Raw genomic sequence first — 24,119 nt, forward strand, 5'->3', positions numbered from 1 at the left:
TAATTATTAGTTTAAAATAAAAATATTTATTATTACCAAAATCTTGGTTTAAACAGAAAAAATAATTTGATTATATTAAATCCTAGTGCTACAGTACAATTAATTATGCATTTTGGCGTTGCATGTAAAACATCAAAAGTGTATCTTGAGAATTTTTTTTATAGCAAATCAAAATGAAAAATGTTTCTACATATTTGTGCAAGACAACCTGTTTTGTTATAGTTTACTTTAATTATTATTCTTTCCATTTTCTATTATTAGTGTGAATTCTTTCAAAAATAAAAAAACAAAAAAAAAAAAAAACTGTACTTTGTTACAGATTCCCTTACCGCGGTTGAAAATTTCAAATGATGTTGCCCTTCATTTAACAGCCTATGACTTATTGAAAACTGATATTTATAGATAAAAAAATCATTATTTCTAAATCTTCAATTTTTTACATTGGAAATGATACCTAGTTAGTTTACTTAATATTAAGTTTAAAATTTTGGTCATCTGGTTGCTCAACTTGAAACCTGTCCCTATACAGTGCAGAACAAAAAAACAAAGTTTTTTTCCCCTTCTTTCTAATAAACAAATATAAATTTTAAAAAATTCCATTCTAAGTTTATATATCATTCAACATGTCTTCCATACATTTCTTGGTTTTTGTCAGCTTTTTAGGGTAAAAAGAGAAACAATTTCAGAAATATCAAAATAAAAGTTATCATGAAATCCAGAAAATCAGCATCAATGCAACAATTGTAAAAATTTTGCTATTAGCAATTGGTTGGTTTTGCTGAGAAAAAATAATTCATTGGACAAAAGCTTTCAGAAAAAGAGTGCAACATAAAGTCTCTAAATCATATCCAATTATTTTTTGGAGAATTTTATAAAGTTAAAAATACTAAAGCATTTTGAATAATTTTGCTTAAGAAAAAAATACCCTCGAAGCGTCGCAACAAACTTCAACAATTAATGAATTCAGCCCACAGACTAAAAGAAGATTTAAAAAATAAAAAAACACTACTGTTATAAACAGAAGCAAATATTCTTTCTTCCACAGTTCTGCCTTTCTTAAACTGCCCCATAATCTTCAAAGAGGTCGAAGATTTCTCCATTCATTTCCCAACATAAAAGAGTTTGAAATGGCATTTTAGTTTAGCAGGGTAATAATGAAGAGAATTTTAATGCAAGAAAAGTATTGCTGAGTTGATATTTCAACTTTTTTACGATAAATTTACGTCTAAATAAAAGTAGATATAAGGGATGGTAAAATAATTTAACTTAAAAGAAAAATTCCAGCTTATCTTTGAAATTCCTTGATTTTTCCAGGTTTTTATCTAAATTTCCCTGACTTTTCCAGGTTTTTTCCAGTATAAAAAAATTCCCTGATAATTCCAGGTTTTCAAGGTGGGTGGCCACTCTGTTATGTTTTAATATTATGTTATGCAATTTATATTCAGCTTCAAAATTTTTTTTAAATTTGCTCTAATTGAATAAGATATGAGCGTAATCCATTCCTTTTTAATCAGTGTTTTCACTGCAGCGCGAGAATCTCGCATATTTTTTTTTCTTCTCACATTAAAAAATGATTAGCGCGAGAAATTGGAGCATTCTATAAATCAATTTCAAACTTCGCGAATTTCTCGCATTTTGGAAAAAGCTTCACATTACGCCATTTAGAATAAAATCTGCTTCACTTTTCTTCCCGGATCTTTCATTATTTTCAACATCTGCCCTGTCTTCAAGCTTTCCTGTCCAGCTTTGTTCAGAACCTTTTCGAAAAACAGAACACAACCACGGAACCCCTTTCAGAACACATTTCTGTTTACCGTAGGTAAGGTTTCTTCATGTAAGACGTTCGAATTTTTTATCCACTAATGTAAGATGGACAAATACCTTGAAAATAAAAATCTTCTGTGATGATGCACCAAAAATATTCAATGCTTTAAAAAATAGAAGATGTTAAAAATGTATTATAATTAAAGAAATGATTTATTTTTTCAAGAGTTCTTGTGTTTTTTTTTCTTTTTAGAAATCCACTTATCTTTTTGAAATCTCACCCTGTTTTTGAGAAAGGGTGAGAAATTCTCACCCATTTTTTTTCTATGATGAAAACACAGTTAACGTGTATGTAAAAATTATAAATACAGTGGTTATTGCATTTAAAAATACTATTTTTGTAATAAAAAACCATTTTCTAACTTTTATAATAACATAAAGAACAAAATTAAACAGTCAAAATTTTTTCCATTTTTGGTCCATTTTGTGTTAAAAATGTTGACTATGTACAATTATAAAATATTTATTGGGATTTATGGAGCATGCAATGTATCCTCTAATGCTATCTGGAGCATTTTGAATGGATTTGAACTCAAGAATTTAAGGTAAAAAGCTCAAAAAGGCAAAAGAAAAAAAAAAAATTTGTCGGAAAATTATCAGGAATTATCTCATGCTAAATTAAATGCTCCACTACCCTAAAAACTTTAAAGCATCATCATTCTCTCAAGGTTTTTCAAAAAACTTTTTTCACTTTAGAAACAAAAAAAAGGAAAATAAATTAGAAACATAATGAAATTTAAACTAGATAAATGTTTTGTAAACTTACTGTAGAACTGGATTGAAATGTCTAATATCACTTTCTGATACGTTTTTAGTATTTAAAAGTTTTTGTATAAAAGCAGACTCCTCATCAAGTCCAGGTTCAATTATTTGGCTACTTTGAAAGAGGCACCCACAACAACAAATCTAAAAGAATATGAGATTCTGTTAACGTCATATTGAAATGACAGAGTCCAATACAACAGCATATTACGACAAGTTTGTTACAACTTTAATGTTAAACATGTAAAAATTGTATGTTAATAATGAGAAAAAATTACTGTTCTACTAATAGTTTATCAAGGATGGGAGCTAAAAGCAAACAGGAGGAAATTCAAAAATAAACCCAAAAAAGGAAGGAGAAAAAACAAGTTGATAGTACAATATCGAAACATTCGACAAAAAAGGAGTTTTACATGAAAGACAATGAAATTTTTTCCACCACAGATAAATTAAACTTCAATTATTTGAATAAATAATTTTTGTATTATCATTTGAAACATTCCTTTATTTTATAAAAGGGCGGTTTGTCTTTCAATTTATTATTAAAAAAAATTCAAAAAGTACTGAGCATTTTAAAAATAATTTGCCTTAGGGTTCTTTTCTCATTTTTTAAGGATTATTTTTTACTAAAAAATGTGATTCGACCTCAATTTTACTGACATAAAACAGTTTTGATATCCTTAACAAGTGGGTGAACTCTAGTGAAATAGAATTGAGCACAACGTTATTACATGTGAATTTCAAATCAGAAAACTTAAAAATAGTTAAAAGTAATTACCTTGCAAAATTGGCAAAGAGTAAAGACAACTATGGAATCCAACAATAAAATATTATCTATAAATTTATTTTTTTCTGGATTAGAAGATCTAAAAAATAAATAAATAAAAGTAATATTTTTTTAAAAAAGCAAGATAAAATATAGAATACAAAAATATCAGTTAAAAAACATTAAGAATTACGAGAATAAGTATTTTGCACTAACTACATAGTCAACTTAATTAATCCAACAAACATAGTCAATGTAGTTGACACAATTAATATTAAACATACACAAAGCTAAGACCTGAAACTTTTGTTTTCCAAGCAAAACACAAATACATTCGTAATAGAAAATCTGTGTGTGTACATGCTATTGCTAAAGTATTGAAATCAGTAATTCAACTGATTAACATTGTGATGACATCACAATGCTGTTCTTTAGTTGTTTAAATATGCTATTAGTTAAAATTTATTTTTAAGATGCATATTTTTTAGATTCATATGTAATAATTAGAATCTTGTTTAATCTAAAAGATTTTATTTTATTTTTTATGTAATTCAGGGTATCTGCTACATTTTAGATTTTCAAATTCATGACTAATTCCAAAAACTTTTCATGACTTAACAAAGTTACTATTTTCTCCTGACAAAAACAGAACAATACATTTAAAAAGCATTATAACATTAGTTGAAATGATAGGTATAACCAGAACTGTTATACTCTGCATATTCATATTTATTGATTTTAAATTTAAAAAAACAGGAAAGAAAGAGTTGAAGCAATAAAATAAGTGAAAAAATACAAAGGCAAGTAATTTCTGTTTTCTTTTTTTTCGCAGAATTATATTCTAAAGATACTTTCTTTGTCGGAAAGGAAAGAAATACTCCGGATTTTCCTAATCCAATTATGGAATATATAAATAAAACAAATATTTGCCAACGACTGGCTTGCTTCAGCTAGAATTTGAAATAGATAAAATAAAAAACAAAAATTCTGAAATCACAGAAATTTGAAAGATAATTCGCTCTAAAGATGATATTTTTTCTTTCATTTTTTGGAAGAACACCAAAATTTTTATAGAACATGATAAAAACATTTTATATTTGAATAAGATATGGCTGTGAGTGGGGATTTTGATGCAGATTCAGATATTCGGAACACCATGAAATTGGGGGCGGGGGAGTAAATCCCATTTTAAAATTTTGATTTTTTGGCGGAATAAATCTACGACTTTTCATGATTTAAAAAAAAAAGTTAAAATCCTGACATTTCATGACAAAATTTGTTCAGTACCGAAGTTCATAACTTTCCAGGTGGGCAGATATCCTGTAATTGTAATTTTCCAGAAAAATGACATTTCAATGCAAACACAATGTTACAACCACTCATGTCTGTAAAACAAATTCCCTGTGTTTTCCCTGCACATATTATACACAATATATTAAGAGGAAACACACATTTACTGCACTGTTGTGAACTATATTAGGATAACTATGCTAGTGTTAGTTGCTGGAAAAATTTAGAGAAATAAGGAACAGATCAACATAATATGTGACAGAAATAATGCTATAATAAACAGAATAACAACAGAAATAATGCTATAATAAATGAAAAATATAATATAGGTCACTATCATCTTTATATATCCCATAGATTGTGCTTTGAGAAGTCTGCATTTTTTAAAAGAAAAAAATAAGAAAGAAATTTCCCTGTTTTTAAATAAAAATTCAAAATTCTCTGCATTCTCGTTGATATTTTAGATGATTTTTCCCAGTTTGTAAATAAAAATTCAAAATTCCCTGCATTCTCTTTGGTAATTTAGATGATTTTCAGATGATGATTTTTCCCAGTTTGTAAATAAAAATTCAAAATTCCTTGCATTCTCTTTGATAATTTAGATGATTTTACCCAGTTTGTAAATAAAAATTCAAAATTCACAGCATTCTCTTTGGTATTTTAGATTATTTTTAAATTCCCTGTTCTCCCTGTGGAGTGGCAACCCTGCGCAAGTTGCAGGTAAGTGTACAGCTTGATGTAAACATAGCTGCAAATCTGTTTAGGCATCCTTAGGGGGTAAAATAAAGAAAACCACTAAATTAGCATATTTTGTTGCGTAAAATGCTAGAATTTGTAGTATTGTGCAACAAAATACATTTTATTACTATACTACTTGAACTTAATTTATTAAGAAGTAAGTAATATTCTAGTAATTAGTGACATGTTATGAAGAAAAATAAGCTATGAACTATCAATGGGATTCAATTATTACCAAGCACCGAAATGAAGATTTAATATTCTGTTAAAAATTGTAATAGATTTTAACACTTCTTAATCAGAACTTAATAGATTTAATTGAGTGTTTGAATAATTTTGAATGCATCCTAACACTAAATAAAAATAATAATAAACAAAAGAATGATCTGTCAACTCATTTTATTACTACACTACTTGAACTTAATTTATTAAGAAGAAAGTAATATTCTAGTAATTAGTGACATGTTATAAAGAAAAATAAGCTATGAACTATCAATGGGATTCAATTATTACCAAGCACCAAAATGAAGATTTAATATTCTGTTAAAAATTATAATAGAGTTTAACATTTCTTAATCAGAACTTAATAGATTTAATTGAGTGCTTGAATAATTTTGAATGCAGCCTAACACGAAGTAAAAACAATAATAAACAAAAGAACAATCTGTCAATTCACAATCTGAAAAATTCTATGACAAATGAATTATCAATTAGATTAAAATATTTTTACACAAACTATCTAAAGAGATGTTAAAAATTTTGAAATATATATATATATATATAAATCACAGATTTTAATTAATTACTGCATCTTTCAAGAATAAAAAATAAGTTAATAGTCTCTTAGTTCATCCACATAAAATTTAAAGTTAAAAAACATTTTATTAATCAAGTTTTTCTTCATAAAAATTGTAAAAATTCTAAAAAAAAATCATACTTCATCATACAGTTATAACATTATTTAATTTAATCTCTAGTATTTTGAAATTTTACAGAAATATAAAAAGTTCTTACTTGGAAGAAAAATAATCAGATTTTGATATCAAAGCTTCCATCTTTTCAAATATAAATTTTTTTCCAAATAGCAATGGATCCAATATACGTAATCTTATGTAAAGAAAGGCTTTTCTTTGTACTGCAAAATAAACAAATATAGATATTATAAGGGTAGTCCCTGCGTTTCAAAAAAATTAGCTGAATATAGAAAAAAATATGGAAAAACAGGAAATTATTTTATAAGTTGAGCTTCAAGCCCAATAGGTGAACCTAAGTCTATCCTGTAACAAATCGAGCCGACCTATCAAAAGAACACCAAAAAATTGTCTTTTTAACACTCTCATGTCCTACCATGGGAATTTCAGTTAAGTACCATGGAAATTTCAAGAACTTAGCGCAAAGAATATCAGGGTGCGTAGCCAAATTATTCAACAAAAAATAAGCGCCCTTTAAGCACTTTTCAAGTACTCAAATAATATTTTTGAGCACTTTAAAAAATATCATAATTAGGTAGGGTTGGAAAGTTTTTGACAATTGACGGTTTTATCTGGTTTTAACTGTCATATCAAAAAAAAAACTTTTGGCATTGGTCTTGACAATTGTTAAAATTTTTGAATCATGTACATCGAATGGAGTTTTCATACGCTACAGACTGACGATACGCCGGAATTGATTGGAGTTAAATTAATTGCAAAAACGTTGAATAGAACAATGTGAACAGTGTCTTTCTGCATAATTTGTAGCGAAAATCAACATGGTAAAGGAAAAATCTCAATTTGAAAAAGCGAAAATTAAGCACTTTTTAAAAACATCCAATGAAAAAAGCACCTTTAAGGGCTTTTAAAAAACGAAAATAAGCACCTTTTAAAAATGCTACGCACCCTGAATATATAAGTGAGAAGAAAACCAGCTCTCATAGGCCCCCACTCAAACCTGTTCTGAAGGCACCGGTTAACTCCATCGAGCTGTGGAAGTATTGCTAGGAAAACAACCTCCCCCCCATTTCTCTCTGCTGTTAACAAACACTCCTCCCCTCCTTTGTCTCTTCCCACTCATGTAAATAGCTATCTAATGAAAAGTGACTCCGTCTGCTTTTGGGCTTCACACACTTGTTGGTTTTGAAAAAGGTTTACTCATTAAACTAGGAAAATACTTACTTGTGACGAATTCATTACAAAATAAATATAATTTATTATTTTAACATAGACAGGGGTGATAGTGAGCCCAAGTCAAAATTCCAGAAAATTTCTTGATTTAAAAAAAAAGAAGTTTAAATTGAAAAATTAGAAAAAAATTTAAACAAGGTTTTTTTCTTTTTGCTCAATATTTCTTAGTTTACTTAAAATATTTTTAAAATTTTACACTTATACCATTTAAACCTACCTATGATGACCTGGGGAAGTAATTAAAATTTATAAATACGTCTTTCTTTCTTGAGTTCATGATTATAACAACTATTTACTGATAAAAAATGAATATTAATCATGAATATAAGCTCATAAAGTATCTCTCTGGCTCTCCCTTACAAACAAAAAAAATAAACTGTGTTTTTAAGTTCCACCTTTGAAAATTTGATTTCCGGAAACTTCTGTGGTCAATGATTTTTGGAAACGTCTGAACCTTCGATCTCTGGAAACTTCCGGATCACTGTTAGCGAAAAGTCCGGAAATCCGGATTTTTTCCGGAACACAATCAGCCCTGCATAGATGTAATAATTTAAATAGATATGAAGACAGTAACTTTAAAGATGGCAAAAAATTTGCTGTTAAACAAGCTTAGAGGGGCTACAATGGATGAACATATGTGCACACGTCAGCTGAAAAACCTTTGTTGCTTTTCTTGTCATACAGAAGCTCCTAGCTGACCCCAGCTACGTAACGAAGAAGTTAGACTTCTTCTCACATTATATATTCTTTGTATAGGATACAGGGCTTTCTTAATTTTGGGGCTCCTTTTAAAAAAAGCGGGTCCTATTTTAAAATTTGAGTTCTCTACCTCTTTATCCATCTATTAACATTCATAATTATTCTATTGACTAATAAAGGGGTGCATACCTTTTTGAGTGAAGGGCCACTCTCACAGCAGGTAGATTAATGAAGGGTCACACACATATTTAGTCAAGTTAGTGGCTGATAATTTTTGTCAAAACATTAGTGTTCTAAGCATTAAATATTTTTATCAATAAACTTAATAACATATTTTCAGAAAATTAAATACTTTTAATTATTTGAATTTATTTAAAACTAAAAAAACTGATTCTTTTTATAAAATACTTATTCCATTTTTCACAAAAATTAATTTATCAAAAATATATATCTATATATATTGCTGGGATATAAATTTTAACCAAAAAGAAGATTACAGAATAAAAGAGCAAAAAATATGCGCATTTTATAGAATAATATAAAATTGAATTAAATATTTTAATTAAAGAAAATTTATAATGTTTAAACAAAAACCACATTAATTTTTTTTTATTGCGTTCAGAAGCTGCTGCATGTGGTCCGCAGGTTGTGCAACCTTAGAATAATAGACAAAATAAAGAATTTCAAAACAAGAATTGTTATTTTAGAGCAATCATGGTTTTTAATTAGGAATCTACCATATAGGAAAAGCGAGGGTGAAACTTGATACTCAGAATTGTTCAAACTTTCTTTTTCTACTAATAAGGAAAATTATTTTCTTTTTATATATTTGAAGTTCAGTTATAATTTTGCTTAGATAACCTGAATATTGCTTAGATAAAATAATGCTGGAACCCTCCTTTTTTTTGTCCCAGCATTGAAGAATCATCCAACATCATTATTTTTCTTCAAGCACTATCTACAATTTTCGGCACATTAACATGCTTAACATGTGTAACGAGTATTATAACATGTTGTAGTATGTAAACAAAACCACTCGTTACAAAACATAGATTTTCTTTTGAAAAGATCACACAATTTTGATATTTGAAAGAAAAAAAGAATTATGTAAAATTTCAGCTTGAATTCTTCCTTCAATTATTATTAAATCAAAAATTGCATTTTTTCCACACTCATAGTTGGTTTACTTTTTAGGCATATCTTTAAAGTGGAGACTTATATATATTTTTTTAAATATGGGTCAGCTATTAGTAAAAAAGGACCAAAAGTTTAAAAGTTTTAGAGAATCACTGTACACATCTGACATTGCTATTCAGACAAGTGAGGTATTGCTAAGTACTATTTTATGATGAATCGAAAATTCTTCAAACCAAGTTGATAAAGCTAATAGCATAGTAAAAAGGGTTTGACCAACTAAAATGTACAAAAAAGAAAGTTTTGTTTTACACATATTTACGCAATCGATAAGAAGAAAAATTTTGTTTATTATGTATTTTTTATGCTGAATCGTATGAGGTCAAGTTGCGTTGAGAAATTCAGATGAACCTGAATATTGAGATGAATTAATTTCACTGGAAGTTAGTAGGAATATTGTTACTACAGGGTAGCCACTTGAAACAGGAAAAAAAATTCCTTGTGTTTTCCCCTGCACATATTATACACAATCAAGAGGAAACAATTACTGTGATCTTGTGTGTGTTACATTGGGCTTACTATATTTATTAGTTTTAATTGCTGTAAAAAGAGTTTAACATACTTAAATAATGCTATAGTAAATGAAATAATTAAGTATAGCTGAAATATCACGGCTAAATATCCCATACGAAACAAAATTCCCTGCATTTTCCCTGTTATTTTAGGCGATTTTCAAATTCCCTGTATTTTCCAGGTTTTCCCTCTGGAGTGGTAACCCTGTACTAGTACTCTAGGAAAAAGTTTTTATGCTTACACTCATGCCTCGCTTCATTGCTTAACTCCTGAAACAAAAAACAAACAAAAAAGATTAATGAAAGGAATTTTAAAAATTGCAAGATTGATTACAATAAGAATTTCAATTAAAGAAAGCTGTCTAATATTAATAATAAAAATATAACATCTTCAAAAAACACACTGTGGGGATAGTAGTTATCGGCGGTGTCAATCTTCATCTATGAAAAGATAGCCCTTCATAGAATCGAGTTAACTTGTCTGATATACTAGTGAATTCGAATTTTATTTTTAAAGTGGTAGACACCCTACAGTACTCCCCCACCAGAATTATATCTGTGATAGAATTGGATGGACAGATACCACTAGTTGATTCATTGCTGTTCTGTGAGAAGACAGGAGAGCTGTATTAAGATCACCGTACTTTTGCTGATCGTGAGAGCTGTAGTAAGTTCAGGTCGCGATTACTCCTGTGTTGTCATCGGCAGTCGAGTGTACGCAGACTGACGTTGTGTGTGATCGAGAAAGGGTAGCAACAGCGCAAGGAGGTGGATAATGTTGCAGTCACAAGTAGTTGTTCAATGTTAACCATACATCGAAGTAGGCGTGTTCGTACTACATCCGGGTCACCAATGTGGGGATAGTAGTAACCAGCAATGTCAACCATCATCTATGAATTGAGTTAACTTGTCTTACATACTAGTGAATTGGAATTGTATTTTTGTAGTGGAAAACACACTACTATAATTAATAATAATTATAGTAGTGTGTAATAATTATAGTAACTAATAATTAATTTGATAATTAATTAAATATAACAATAATAATTCATTAGATTTGTCTCAGAAACTGAATGAAAGGACCATTAGCACAGTAAAATTATTTTAAAAAAAACATCACTTTCAAAATCATTTAATAAATTTATCATAAGAGCTTAGTTGAATGAAAATAAGTATAAAATCAACTTGCAAAAACTACCCAACGAAACAGATTTATTTATTTACTTCAGGTCAAGGTTGGGGTTTTGGACGTCCTAAACTGGTTTTTGGATGGGACACGTGGGTTTTACAGTCTTAAACTGATTAAAACTGTCTTAAAGTATCCAAAACCTTGATCATTGGTAAAAGGTAAAAATTCTATATGTGTAACCATTGTACACATAATAATTACATATGTGAATAAATATTTTATACTTTTTATACAATTTACTCTAACTTATTAAAGGAACATAATATAATACAATAGGAAAAGATTCAAATTTTTGAAGCTCCTCCACAATTCATTGAACAAAAGTGAATATCTAGTCCTTTAAATACGAATAAATATGCTTTTAATACTGATAAATTATGTTTTTGCATAAGGATAAATAATGTAATATTAAAAATAATAATAGACTTCGTTAATAAAACAAAAATTTATCTTCATTTTGTCTTTGTTTTTTATCAAAAATGCACCTTTTATTTTTCACAATAATTTTTATTAAAATTATGACATAATTTGAATAAAAGGGTTTTGGACAGTTTAAGACAAAGGACAATTTTTCATTTTTAAAAGCGTTTTTGATTGTCATTATCCCTTAACATTTTATAGAGAAAAAAAAATGTCGGAAAAATTTCCTTTTTAGCATTAAAGATTTGTTTTCAGAATTAAGACTAGGTTTATTTCTAATAATTTTTTTGTTTAACTTTACAACTTTAGTTTTTTTTTAAATAGCTGTTCATCAATTTTTATTTATCTTAAATCTATCTAATTATCTTAATTTCGAATTATCTTTATTTTTAACATTTCTATTAAAAAAAAATTTTCTCTTTACGCCTTACCAATAAAACAACGAAGTTTTGATTATTTTTCAATAATAACTTAATTTATTTATATATAAAAAATAATATTTATTAATAATCTTTGTTTAAAAAAAAATTTTTTTTTAAATATTCGGCTGTTGAATATTCGGTATTCAACTGATATTTTTTTGAATCAGCTGAATCTTTGGTTTTTGGCCAAAACACTACATAGTACTTTTTAAGCCATCAAAAATATTTTTAAACACTCTGTACATTAACAAAATGAAAAATGATTTTCAAATACTTTACATTATCATGATAAAATAACCTTTTTCTGACAAAGAACTCTTCCTCATGATTATATTATTCATTATAAAAAGATCAAAAAACTTTTTGGTTCGATATCAGACAGTGAAAAATGAATCCTAAAATTGAGAATATCTTCCAAAATGCAGCAGAGTTGCCCATGAGAGAGCAAGAATCTCATCAAACCCAGCTCAGTAGATGCACATTTGAACTCGAAAGTAATTCTTCAAACATGTAAAATGATAGGCGCTTCCATACACTAATGACAGACAGAACGCCAAAATAAATTGTGGTAGAATAAATTGTGAAAACATTGAAAAGAACAATGTGAAATGCATTCTTGAATGGGTGTCACTAAATACCATTGTGAGTTTGATTAATCAAACTCAGAGTTAATAATTCAAGCTAATTATTCGATCATTAAATAAATGAAGCAAATACAGGCTTACTTTTTCAAAATCAATAAAATGTTTGTCACATAATCCTTCTGATATGCACCTCTCATAAGCTTCCAAAGTTGATAGGCCTTTAAACATGATGACAATGAAAGCTGAAAAACATTTTTAATTACTGTAGGTGTTTCAACAGTAGTAAGTAAAATTATTAAAATGTTAAAAAGATTGTACCAGCGAAGCAAATTGTCATTAACACTAAACATACCAGCGCTTAATATACCTATTTCTACCATAGCTAAACAAAAAAAACTTTATTATAATTAAACAAAATTGTATATTGTCAATTTTTATGTATTACAAACACAAAGAATAAGAATTTTTAATTCATTAACTCAGTGGCGCGACAGCCCATTAAGAGGGCCAAGGCCGACTGTGCCCATCTCAGTTTTCTTGACCTTGGGCTCTGGGGTGCAGGAGCATATGTTCCGGTCAGGTGGTCAGCCGAACGCGGAACCCCCAGTGTTAGTTCCCAAGCATGCTTGGTACTCATTTTATCGACCCACTGAAGGGATGAAAGGCTGAGTCGGCCTTGCCCGGCCCAAGGATCGAACCAAGGACCTGTGGCACGACAGCGCGAAGCGCTACCGCTCAGCCACCGGGCGTCTTTTTAATTCATTGCTCAACACATTTTTTACATATACAGGGTGTTTCCATTGTACATTTTCCGAAAACATTTCTTCTAATTACTATTATTTCTATAATTCTCATAATTATTAAAATAATTATATGAATATAAAAGAATTATAATTTGCATAATTATAAGAATAAAGAAGAATTATAGTTCTTATAATTAATATTATTTCTTCTAAGAACTTGTGCTGTCCTGATTGTTTCAAAATTTTTCTGGGAAAAAATTGACAGTTAGTTAGAAATGTAGTAAAGCTATCAAAATAAAATATAAGCTACTTACCAAAGCATTTAGTTCTTGTCACTTTTTCTTACACAAATATGTCAATCTAAAATTTTAGGTACTTTCTTGAAATTTGAATTCACAGTTATAATCTGATTGAACTAACTATGCAACAGTCTTTGCAGAAATGTGCAACTAATCTAATGCAATAAGTTGAACATGGATTACATCGTAATTTCTAATCCGATAACCTTATAAAGCAATAAATTGTTCTCCCGGTCAAATGACCCGTTGTGGTAGAAATAGGTATATGGTAAGTATTATTCAAAACAAACACAAAATAACAATAATCAGTGTAGAATAAAATCCGTTTCACTTTTCTTCCTGGATCTTTCATTATTTTCAACATTTGCCCCGTTATCTAGCTTCCCTATTAACCAGTATTGTTCAGAAACTTTTTCAAACAACAGAACACAGCCCCTCCGAACCACGGAACCCCTTTCAGAACACATTTCTCTGCAACCACGTGTTTACCGTAGGTAAGGTTTTTTCATGTAAGACATTAAAATTTTTTATGCACTAATGTAAGATGGACAAATACCTAGCAAAGGCAAAATCTTCTATGATGATGCAGCAAAAATATTCAATGCTTTAAAAAATAGAAGACGTTAAAAATGTATTATCATAAAAGAAATGATTTTTTTTTTTCAAGTCTATTTGCGTTTTTTTAGTTTTTAGAAATCTCACTTAACTTTCTGAAATCTCACCCTGTTTTTCATTTTTTTTCTACGATGAAAACACTGATAATAGAATATTAACTGTATATAATTGTTAGAAAAAGCCATGAAATCTAATGTGCAAAAATGACAAGCACCTTTTCTATGCAAAAGTTCTTAAACGGTCATTTGACCAATTATGGTACGCATAGTGCTAAAAAAAACTTTTATTACAGGCATAATTTTTGCACCAACACGAAATGCCCAACTAATGTTAATTTAATCAGTGCAAATAATATTCTTGACGATTTAATATAAATAAATAATTTGACATTTTTTACACATTATGAATTTCATAAAGATCGTCAGATTCATAAGAGATTGCTTCAAGATTGTCAGATTATTCGCCATCGACTCTGACCTAACATGAAACTCCCAGTTCCGAACAGAGTTTGATTTAAATCACGATTTTAATCATGATTTAAATCAAATGATTTTTTTAAAAAAATCATTGATTTAAATCAATTAATTTTTTATTTATTTCAAAAGTTAAAAAACAGTGTTTTAAATTATTGATACTTTTATTATTTTCTTTACTTAGTTTTAATATTTATTTTAAATAAATTGCTGCATTAATTCATTTTAGTTAACGAAATTATTTTCTTTCTTGGTGTGTGTTAAATTCCAACACATTTGAAATTAAATTTTTAAAAATCTTTTGATTCTTGAGATTGAATTTATAGATTAAAGTAAACATTTAATGATGTCTTAATATAGACTTGCATAGCTGTAGAAAGTAATTAATAAACATGAATTTTTTTCCAAAAATAATGCAAATAATGTTAATTAAAATTCTACCTTTTGAATGAAAAAGCATGGAATTAAAATCTGTATTACATTCTATTTCATCTAGTCTTTAAATTTCAATCATGCATTTGTTTCAAAATGGTTGCTATGCATTCAAAGCTATGTATTATAATGAAAAATTATTTTAGTAAGTTATAGCTTCTAAAATATTGTTATAATATAGTTTTAATATTAATTTAATTTTGATTAAACATTTATAAAGTTTTTTTAATCATGAATTAAAGTTCTTACAGTGTATTTGAATAAAAATAAAAAAAATCTGATTTAAATCAAAGAAGTCTGATTTGTTTGATTTTTTTTTTAAAAAATCAAAAAAATTACGAACCCTGGTTCCGAAACACCGGTTTGGAAACTTTGTTTGCGGTCAACAAATAATGAAGAATAAGTCAAAAAGCGTATTCTTCGTTATTTTTTGACCGCCAGTTTCGTAACTGTCGGTTTCTTAACTTGCTGTTAACTTGCATCCTGGTGGTAGATTTATAGCCTTATTAACAGTGTTTGCTTTTCATTTTCGTTGCTATTTTTAAAACAATTTTTCAATAGAAAGAAGAAAAAAAAAAGATTGCATTAAGTAATTAAATTTGAATCCCTCTTACTGGTCCAACGAGAAAGATGTTTAGTTTTGTTTTCCTAATTCACTTGTTTTGATGAGCAAAAGGATCCGAGCTTTATTATTGAATTTAGATATTTTATTATTATGGATATCATAAAGCCACAAGCAACCATAGAAATGTAACAGAAATTCAATTAAAAATACTTTTATTTCACACTGTGATCAAGGGGATTATGCTAGCTTCATTCTCATCCTCATATTTTTAAATTCCCCCCCCCCTTCATAACATACAAGGGGTGATCAAATGAAAAGGTACGAAACGGTACGGTAGGTACAAATGTAGACTTTATTCAAAATATACAACATAGGTCTGAGTACAACGATCCCACAGATGAACAAGACGCAGGATTCCTTGTTCCCAGAATTCCTGTGGCCGCGACGAGACCCAGTCCTTCACAGCGTCATCAGTATGTCGTCCAAGTTGAAGAGCGTTTCCCTTTCCGAGTTGTTTCCCTTTCAGGTGATTCTTCAGTGGACTAAACACGTGGAAATCGCAGGGCGACAGGTCCGGACTGTAGGGCGGATGGTCCAACATCTCCCACTAGAAATTGGCCAGTACCATGCGTGTGACTCTGGAGACGTGTGGATTCACGTTATCATGGAGCAGAACCACACCCTCCGTGAGCAGCCCCTGTCTTTTGTCCTTGATGGACCTGCGTAGGCGTCAGAGTGTCTCACAGTACACATCGGAGTTAATGGTTTTCCGTGCTCGAGAAAATCGGATAACACCTCTCTGCTCCTCAATCGTCGAATTTTGCAGGGCGAACGCCATCCTGTCCTCATACGGACTGCCTCATCATTTGGACACCGCTTTTGATAAGGGCCTCTGCTCTCTTCGGCGCATGCTCCGATCCCAGTCAGAGACTCCAATCGCATCCCAAGATGTCTCGCTAAGTTATCTCATAGCGGAATATGAAAATATTTAACTGTTACGTTCTTACATCGTTTCGTACCTTTTCATTTGATCACGCCTTGTATTATCAATAACTTAAACAATTGAGAAGAACTTTTTAAATTTTTTTTTCAATGAGATTGTATAAAATAAACTTCTCAGCTCAGATAAGCATAAATCAACACATTCATATTATTCAGAAGTTATAAATGACTATTATTGTAGTGCCATCTGCTGATGATAGAGAGAATCCCCGTCGGGGATATGGCGAGCGGGATAAAAAAAATTTTAAAAGGAAAATGTCATAATCAGAACAAATATTCCAAAACTTTTAAAATTTAAAAGAAATCTAAAATTCTAAAAATCTTACAATTAAAAAAATTTAATTGTAAATGGAAATATATCAGCTGTATAAATGCCTCATATGATGTCATAAAGTAGTCAGTCAATATATTAAAAATGATAACTAAAGACGGGCATTTTAATTTCATATAGTTTTAAGTAATTAATTTCCTCCAAATTATCTTATTTTTTCCAAATATTCAGCAAATTATTTTATGGCTATAAAATTTTAAATGCCTGATTTGCAAAGTTATTTGATGTAAAGTTATTTGCTATACTCCAATACCCAGGAGTTACCATTATTTTTAGCATTCATCACTGAAAATCATGACAAATTTTGATCAAGGTTGAAATCCATAACTTTCCATGATTTTCCAGGCACACAAATACCCTGAACCTTGTACTAGCACTTGTGTACACACCTTATGTTGCTATACATAAAAGCGAGGTATTGGTTCCTATTAATATTTTCTAGCTTAAAACTAATAATTTTTTTATATAAAAGTAAAACTTCCTTTTTTTTTATATAAAAGTAATACTTTTTTAAATAGTAGTTATTATGAAGAAATTCTAATTTATAATTTCAAAACTGTTCATTCCATTGACTTGAATTTTATATGAAATGAAAATGTACATTGAATCAGGAATTGAAAATGTACATCAGAATGAAAAAGTACATTGGAAAATGTTTTACATGTTCAGATAGCTTCTCACGGTTGCAAAAAACCCACCTGCCCAATAAAACCGCCCGGGTTTTACTGGGTAAAACCCACTCCGAAAAACCCAGTAAAACCCACCTTAAAGTGGGTTTTACTGGGTTTTTCTAAGAGTGATTTCTTTTTTTATCCTCTGTTATATTAAAGAGCTATTCTATTGAAATATATATGTAGTCTAACCTAAAAAAAAATTAACCTATAGTGAAGAAACTAATTGTATTCGAGACTGGAGAGTCACCTTGCTTGCTAGATTTGACTGTATGGCCATTGATTATTCAGTGCCATTGATTCACTCTTTATGCAAATAAAAAATTTTCCTCAAATATTTTTTAAAATTAAAATAAAAAGTAATCCTGCTTTAAAATAAGTTTCAAATGCGTGATGTGAGTACATATAACATTTTGTATCGTGATGTCAGAAGAAACTTTTTTTAGGACTTTCACATTAATTTAATTGTAATAATTATCTATATGAAGTCAATTCATAAAATTAAACTTAATTATTAATATTAAAATAAGCTTTTTTAAAATAAGGTACTTATCNTTTTTCTAGACTTTCACATCAATTTATTTGTAATAATTATCTATATGAAGTCAATTCATGAAATTAAACTTCATTATTAATATTAAAATAAGGTACCTATACCTGCCCTCTCTTTTGAAACCTCCCCCCCCCCAAAACATGAAAAACCCAGAAAAGCCCAATAAAACCCACCCGGGTTGGGTTTTTCTAGCTTCTAGATACCATTTTTAAAAACTTCAAGTACAAGAAATAAAAATAATTTTTATAAATAAAGCACTTTTATATGTTACAATTTTCAATCTATTGACTCTTGTATAGTCTTATTTGATTACTTTTCGTACATAAAACCTATTTAACTTCTAAACTATTAGACAGATCATCTCAGTGTTGATTTTATTCAATTCAGCATTGAAAAATTCATAAGAAACAATGCCTCACTTGCTTATCTGAAAGAAATAAAATTTTCTTCCTCAAATATACCCAGTTTTCCTAAAAAAAAAAGTTTAAAAAAAAGAAAGACACTATTTAAGGACTTGAAAAATATTTTTAAGCAGAATATACAACAAAATGCAAAATAATTTTCAAAGACCACAGATGGGACCCAATTTAAATGCCAAACAATACTGAGAAAATCTCAACATTTATTTTTGTTAAATAGGGTTTTTCAATGAAAGATAAGCACCTTTCAAGTACTTTTTAAGCACTCAAAAAATATTTTTAAGCACTCTTCACTCTAACAAAATGCAAAATAGTTTTCAAAAACAATTATACATGATCATCATAAAATAACTAGTTTCTGATGAATATCTCTTTTATTGATTATATTAGCCATTATAAAATGATCCAGAGACCCACGTGGCAGAATCGCAGCGACACTGTCGCAGAACGGTACAGAGTTCTCGCAAAAAGATTTTTCTTTTGAAAATAGAAGAAAAAAAACTTTTCTCTTCTACAGAAATTTACACGTATTACCTAATTGAATCATGCATTTTGATAACTCCTTTTTGGAGCGCTCAATTTACACTGATAGTATCGTAAATCGATATAATGCTTCGATTGAATTTTCAACAGTTATTTATATTGATTTTCACGTGGACTTTAAATATACCGATATATTTCAAACAATATGGAAAATTCGAATCACGCATTTGATAATTTACTTTTTAAGGCAATAATTACATCGAATTTTTGGCAGTTATTGCTACTGATTTCTCCATAGTTTTTAAATCCGAAATTTTTTATACGATACCAATGATAGCGCATAAAAAATTCTTATCGTATCACAACAACCTTATCTCGAAACAAAACACGCATTTTATGAATCCGATTCACGCAATTTCGTCATCTATCTTTTTTCGGCAATTACTACAATCCTGATTTTAATTTTTTGTTTTTACCGTGATGATTAGTTATAAAATGCGAAGAATTAAATAATTTCTGCGTCCCATCCCCACCAAAATGCGAGAATATCACCTGTAATATTAAAATAAAAAATTTTTACGCTTTCAATTAAATAAAAATATTTAGTTTTTTTTTTGTAAACACTTTTTTACCCAAACTTTTACTATTTAAACACGCACACAAACTTTTGTTATTTAAAATGAGTAACATATATGTTTGTTATTATTAAAAGTATCTTGCAGAAAGCTATTAGTGTTAGAAAGTTTTGTCGCAGATAGCTCGAAAAAATTCTGCCACAGGGCCAGAGACTTTTCGGTTTGATATCAAAGGGAGGAAAATGAAATCTGAAATTGAAAATATCTGGCAAAATGCAGCCAGAGTTGCACAGGAGAGTGCAAGAATCTGACCGAACCCAGTTCAGTAGATGCTCATGCGAACCCGCAAGTATTTCACCAAACATGTAAAATGATAGGCGCTCTCATACACTATAGACCAACGGTAAGCTGAAATGGATTGTTGTTGAATGTGCGGGGAATTAATTATAGACTATATCAACCTTCATCTATCAAAAGGTACCTCAAGATAGAATCGAGTTAACAAGTCTTACATACTAATGATTTGGTATTTAATATTTGTAGTGGTAGTTACGCCACATTACTCTCCTTCCAGAATTTTATCTGTGATAGAATTCGATGAACGATTACCACTCGTTGATTCATGCTGTTAACATACTTAGTTAATTTTGCTCATTATATTTTCTTCATTTTTTTATAGCTCATAATTTTTTTTATTTATATTTTTCCCTTATTATTTTGTTTATAGCATTTCGCTCATTTCTTTCTTCCTATATTGTTTATAACCGGGAGACTTTATTTACTTCACCGGACCTTTTCTTCTTTGAGCAGTTTATATTAAGTAATATCAACTGTTTATTGTGGACCATCCATCATGTTAGCAAGTTCATATCACGTCCNCATAATTTTTTTTATTTATATTTTTCCCTTATTATTTTGTTTATAGCATTTCGCTCATTTCTTTCTTCCTATACTGTTTATAACCGGGAGACTTTATTTACTTCACCGGACCTTTTTTTCTTTGAGCAGTTTATATTAAGTAAATCAACTGTTTATTGTGGACCATCCATCATGTTAGCAAGTTCATATCACGTCCGCAGGTCACCATTGAAGGGATTTAATCTTAGACTTGTCAACCTTCATCTATCAAAAGGTACCTCAAGATAAAATTAAGTTAACACGTCTTATATACTAGTGATTTGGTATTTAACATTTGTAGTGATAGTTACGCTCATACGCTATGGACCGACGGTAGGCTGAAATGGATTGTTGTTGAATGAATTGTGAAAACGTTGAATAGAACCATGTGAAAAGCACGCTTTCGCATAATACGTGATGAAAATCAACATGGTAAAGAAAAAAATCTCATTTTTGAAAAGGAAAATTAAGCACTTTATAAAAACACCCTATGACAAAAGCACCTTTAAAGGCCTTTTAAGGAAAAGAAAATAAGACATTTTAAAAATGCTATGCACCATGTTAAATTTGCTTGTTTAAAATCTATTCTGTATCCAAGCAATTAAAGTTGGCTGGACATTCTACAATATGGAAATATCCGTTGATAAAATGTAGGCAGTAGATTTAATTTTGAATAGGGAAGAAGAATTTTTGGAGAAATAATAAAAATAATAGCTTCATTAAGAGTTCGGAAGCTCTTATAATAAGTTTGCATTCCTAGCAAAGGGGGACAAAAATAAGCCTTAAATGCTAAAAAAGAAAACTTTTAACATCCGAATTTCCGTAATGAATGAAGAAACACAAAATATATTGGTACAATACAATTTAACAGCTTCAGATACCTTGCTTTTTATTAAGATGAAAATTTAAAAATAATAACTGTCAAATTTTAATTGACTAAAAATATCATTTACAATTCAATTTTTCTAATGAATAAGGGTGAAAACTATAAATATGTTGACTCATAAATAATTTTGCAATAAGTAACATTAGTAAACTTCGATTTTAAAATAATATGTAAACATCGATTTTAAAATAATTTAAGTTCGAAAATCCTGATTTACACCCACATATAGTTGAATTGTTTAATAAATCCCTTAATTAATAAATTAATTAGAAAATCTCCTACGGCAAATAAACTTATAAAGGTTGTTTGACAACTGTCAGACCATGTGAATAATTAAAGTACTCATTTGACAATTGGTAACACTTTTAAAAACACCTGGGTAGGTAGTTTTATTACATGATCCAGTTTAAATGTATTAGAAATTTACAGCAATAAAAACGGTTTTGATTAATTTATTAAGCTCAAAACTATCCTTACATACATACCTCGTAACCATACAATATAATAACTTAAATATTTTCCCACTTGCACGATTGCTAGGAAGGGATTTTTCAGAATGAAAAAGTACTGCTATAAGGGACAAAACGATTTCAACTGCCTATTTTTGTGAATTGCAACTTCAACTCTTTTCACTTACCACTTAATTGATTTCAATTTTTTGCACCTTATCTGTGGGCGGAGCTTATTTTAGCTTGCAGACGTTATGGTCCGCATAAACTTCCGGACCAACCGGAACTTATTTCTTTTCTACTGTTTTTACTTAGACTGATTCAATCATCGTTGATATATGAAAAATTCATTTTTAGGAAAAATACATAAAAGTTAAATAAAAGTTCTTTGAATACATAAAAGTTAAAAAGAGAAATAAAGGTTCTTTGAAGTGTGTTTGTTTTTAAAGTCTCTAAATAACTCAATTTGAAGATCTATACCCAAACATTACCTGGAATTATTACAGAATAAAGCTCTACACAATTTTTTTTTTTTAACACTGACTATATTTATTTCTACTTAGTGATGAAGCCAAGGGCCCATGTTGTCCCTCTCTGAAATTTTGAGTTTAAGAAATAGATGTAATCTCAAAAAATATATTTATAATCTCAAAAAAATTCTTTAAATTTCAAAATTTCATCAAGCGTAATTTAAAATAAAATTGGTACTTTCCCATAACGCAATGTAAAATTTAGGGTAATATCTAAATATAGAAACATGACTTTTAACACTAAATAATTGTGATTAGTGTGTGCTATATTTGACATACAAAAAATAAAGTTACTTTAAACCAGAGGTGGCATTTTGTGTGGCTCACAATCTCAATTTAAATTGAAAAAATATAATTTTTTAAACAAATTTTTATTATAAAAGAATTTCTAGTTAGAATTAAAACAATACAGCAATCACATTAGTGTTTGTATCCTTGTAAGTTTTCTCCTTATTATTTGTAATTGTAAAATTGTTTCTTTTTTAAAAAAAGAAAGTAATGAAACATAATTTTCTGTTTATTATTTTCTTGCTTATTTAAATATATAAAAATGATGAGCAAAAAATTGTGATTGATTAAATGTTAGCCATTGTTTAAATTTCACTAGAAACATTTCAATTTTCCCAAGATTTTAAAGATAACATCTGTGATATTTACTAACATATAGCTTAATTTGATCTAGAAAAAAAAGTTACTATACGTGTAATAATTCAATGAACAACATTAACACGGTAGCCCTTATTGACTTGACATAAAATTTAAATTTATAATTGCCATGTTCAAGGTTTTTTACACTAAAAGATGTGCACAAGATGCTCAGTGTTGACCACGCCTGCTTTAAACATGTTTAAAGCAGGCGTGTAATTGCAGGCGTTTAATTGCATTTAAACTTTCCAAAGAAAAAGAAAATAAATGCATTTTAAGAAAATTTAATGAAGTACATATCTTTTGTGTTTTCGGGCGGGAATTGAAGATATTGCTTTTATTTAAGAAAGAAAAAAAATATCATTATGAAATTTAATTTTTTGAAGAAAATAAAATTTCTGTTACAAAATGACAATAAAGCCACATTTTGTACTTCTTTCAATGTCATATCCAAAAGTTACAAGTTTTAAGCTGTGCATGTTTTTAGAATGCCATGAATAAGTAGTATATCTGTGAGGTGAATATATCTTAATATTTAGCTGCAAGAGACCAGTGTCTTTTAAAAATTTAATTGCATTTCATATTTTAAACTTTAAAATAACTCTCCAGAAAAAGGATCAGACAACTGAATATTATTATATGACAATTTTTTCTTGCCATCATCATTCCACTTGTGATAATAGGAAAAGCTCACTTCGATTTAATAAAACAAACTTTTATTTCCAAACAACAAACGCTGTCAAGATAAGAGAAAACGCCAACAATCTAATGACTCTAATGCGAAACGTAATAATAAGAAGGCTGTAGCGATGTAGCGGAAGTTCGCACGGACCGGGGGAAGTTACTTCCGCTGAACTAGCAGTTTGTTTGTTTATTTAAAAAACGAGGTGATAGTTTATGTCTTGATTTCCAAATAGATTAAAAACTTTTAAGTTAGAAAACTATATGAAACTGAAAAAAAAAATTAAGGATACTTGTAAAATAAAATG

The 24,119-nt window shown here is 28.9% G+C and overlaps 1 protein-coding gene across 5 annotated transcripts in view; it reads right to left on the minus strand.

Annotated features, from left to right (window-relative positions):
• LOC107441387 (E3 ubiquitin-protein ligase TTC3) overlaps window positions 1–22,183 on the minus strand; it is a 133,675-nt gene extending 111,492 nt beyond the window's left edge. For 2 of the 5 annotated variants that reach the window (XM_043054164.2, XM_043054163.2), the window contains exons 1-6: window positions 21,992–22,183; window positions 12,704–12,804; window positions 10,190–10,217; window positions 6,395–6,515; window positions 3,365–3,452; window positions 2,591–2,730 (exon numbers count right to left, since the gene is read on the minus strand). In XM_043054164.2, the coding sequence (XP_042910098.1) occupies window positions 2,591–2,730; window positions 3,365–3,452; window positions 6,395–6,515; window positions 10,190–10,217; window positions 12,704–12,790 (464 nt within the window). In that variant the 5' untranslated portion in view covers window positions 12,791–12,804; window positions 21,992–22,183. Of the gene's footprint in view, window positions 1–2,590; window positions 2,731–3,364; window positions 3,453–6,394; window positions 6,516–10,189; window positions 10,218–12,703; window positions 12,805–18,669; window positions 18,692–21,991 lie in introns of those variants that run through there. The other 3 variants (XM_071180923.1, XM_043054165.2, XM_071180924.1) reach the window with 3 other exon arrangements.
• Between the last annotated feature and the right edge of the window lie 1,936 nt (window positions 22,184–24,119).

The sequence above is a fragment of the Parasteatoda tepidariorum genome, chromosome 5, assembly GCF_043381705.1.
Source record: "Parasteatoda tepidariorum isolate YZ-2023 chromosome 5, CAS_Ptep_4.0, whole genome shotgun sequence".
NCBI lineage: Eukaryota > Metazoa > Arthropoda > Arachnida > Araneae > Theridiidae > Parasteatoda > Parasteatoda tepidariorum.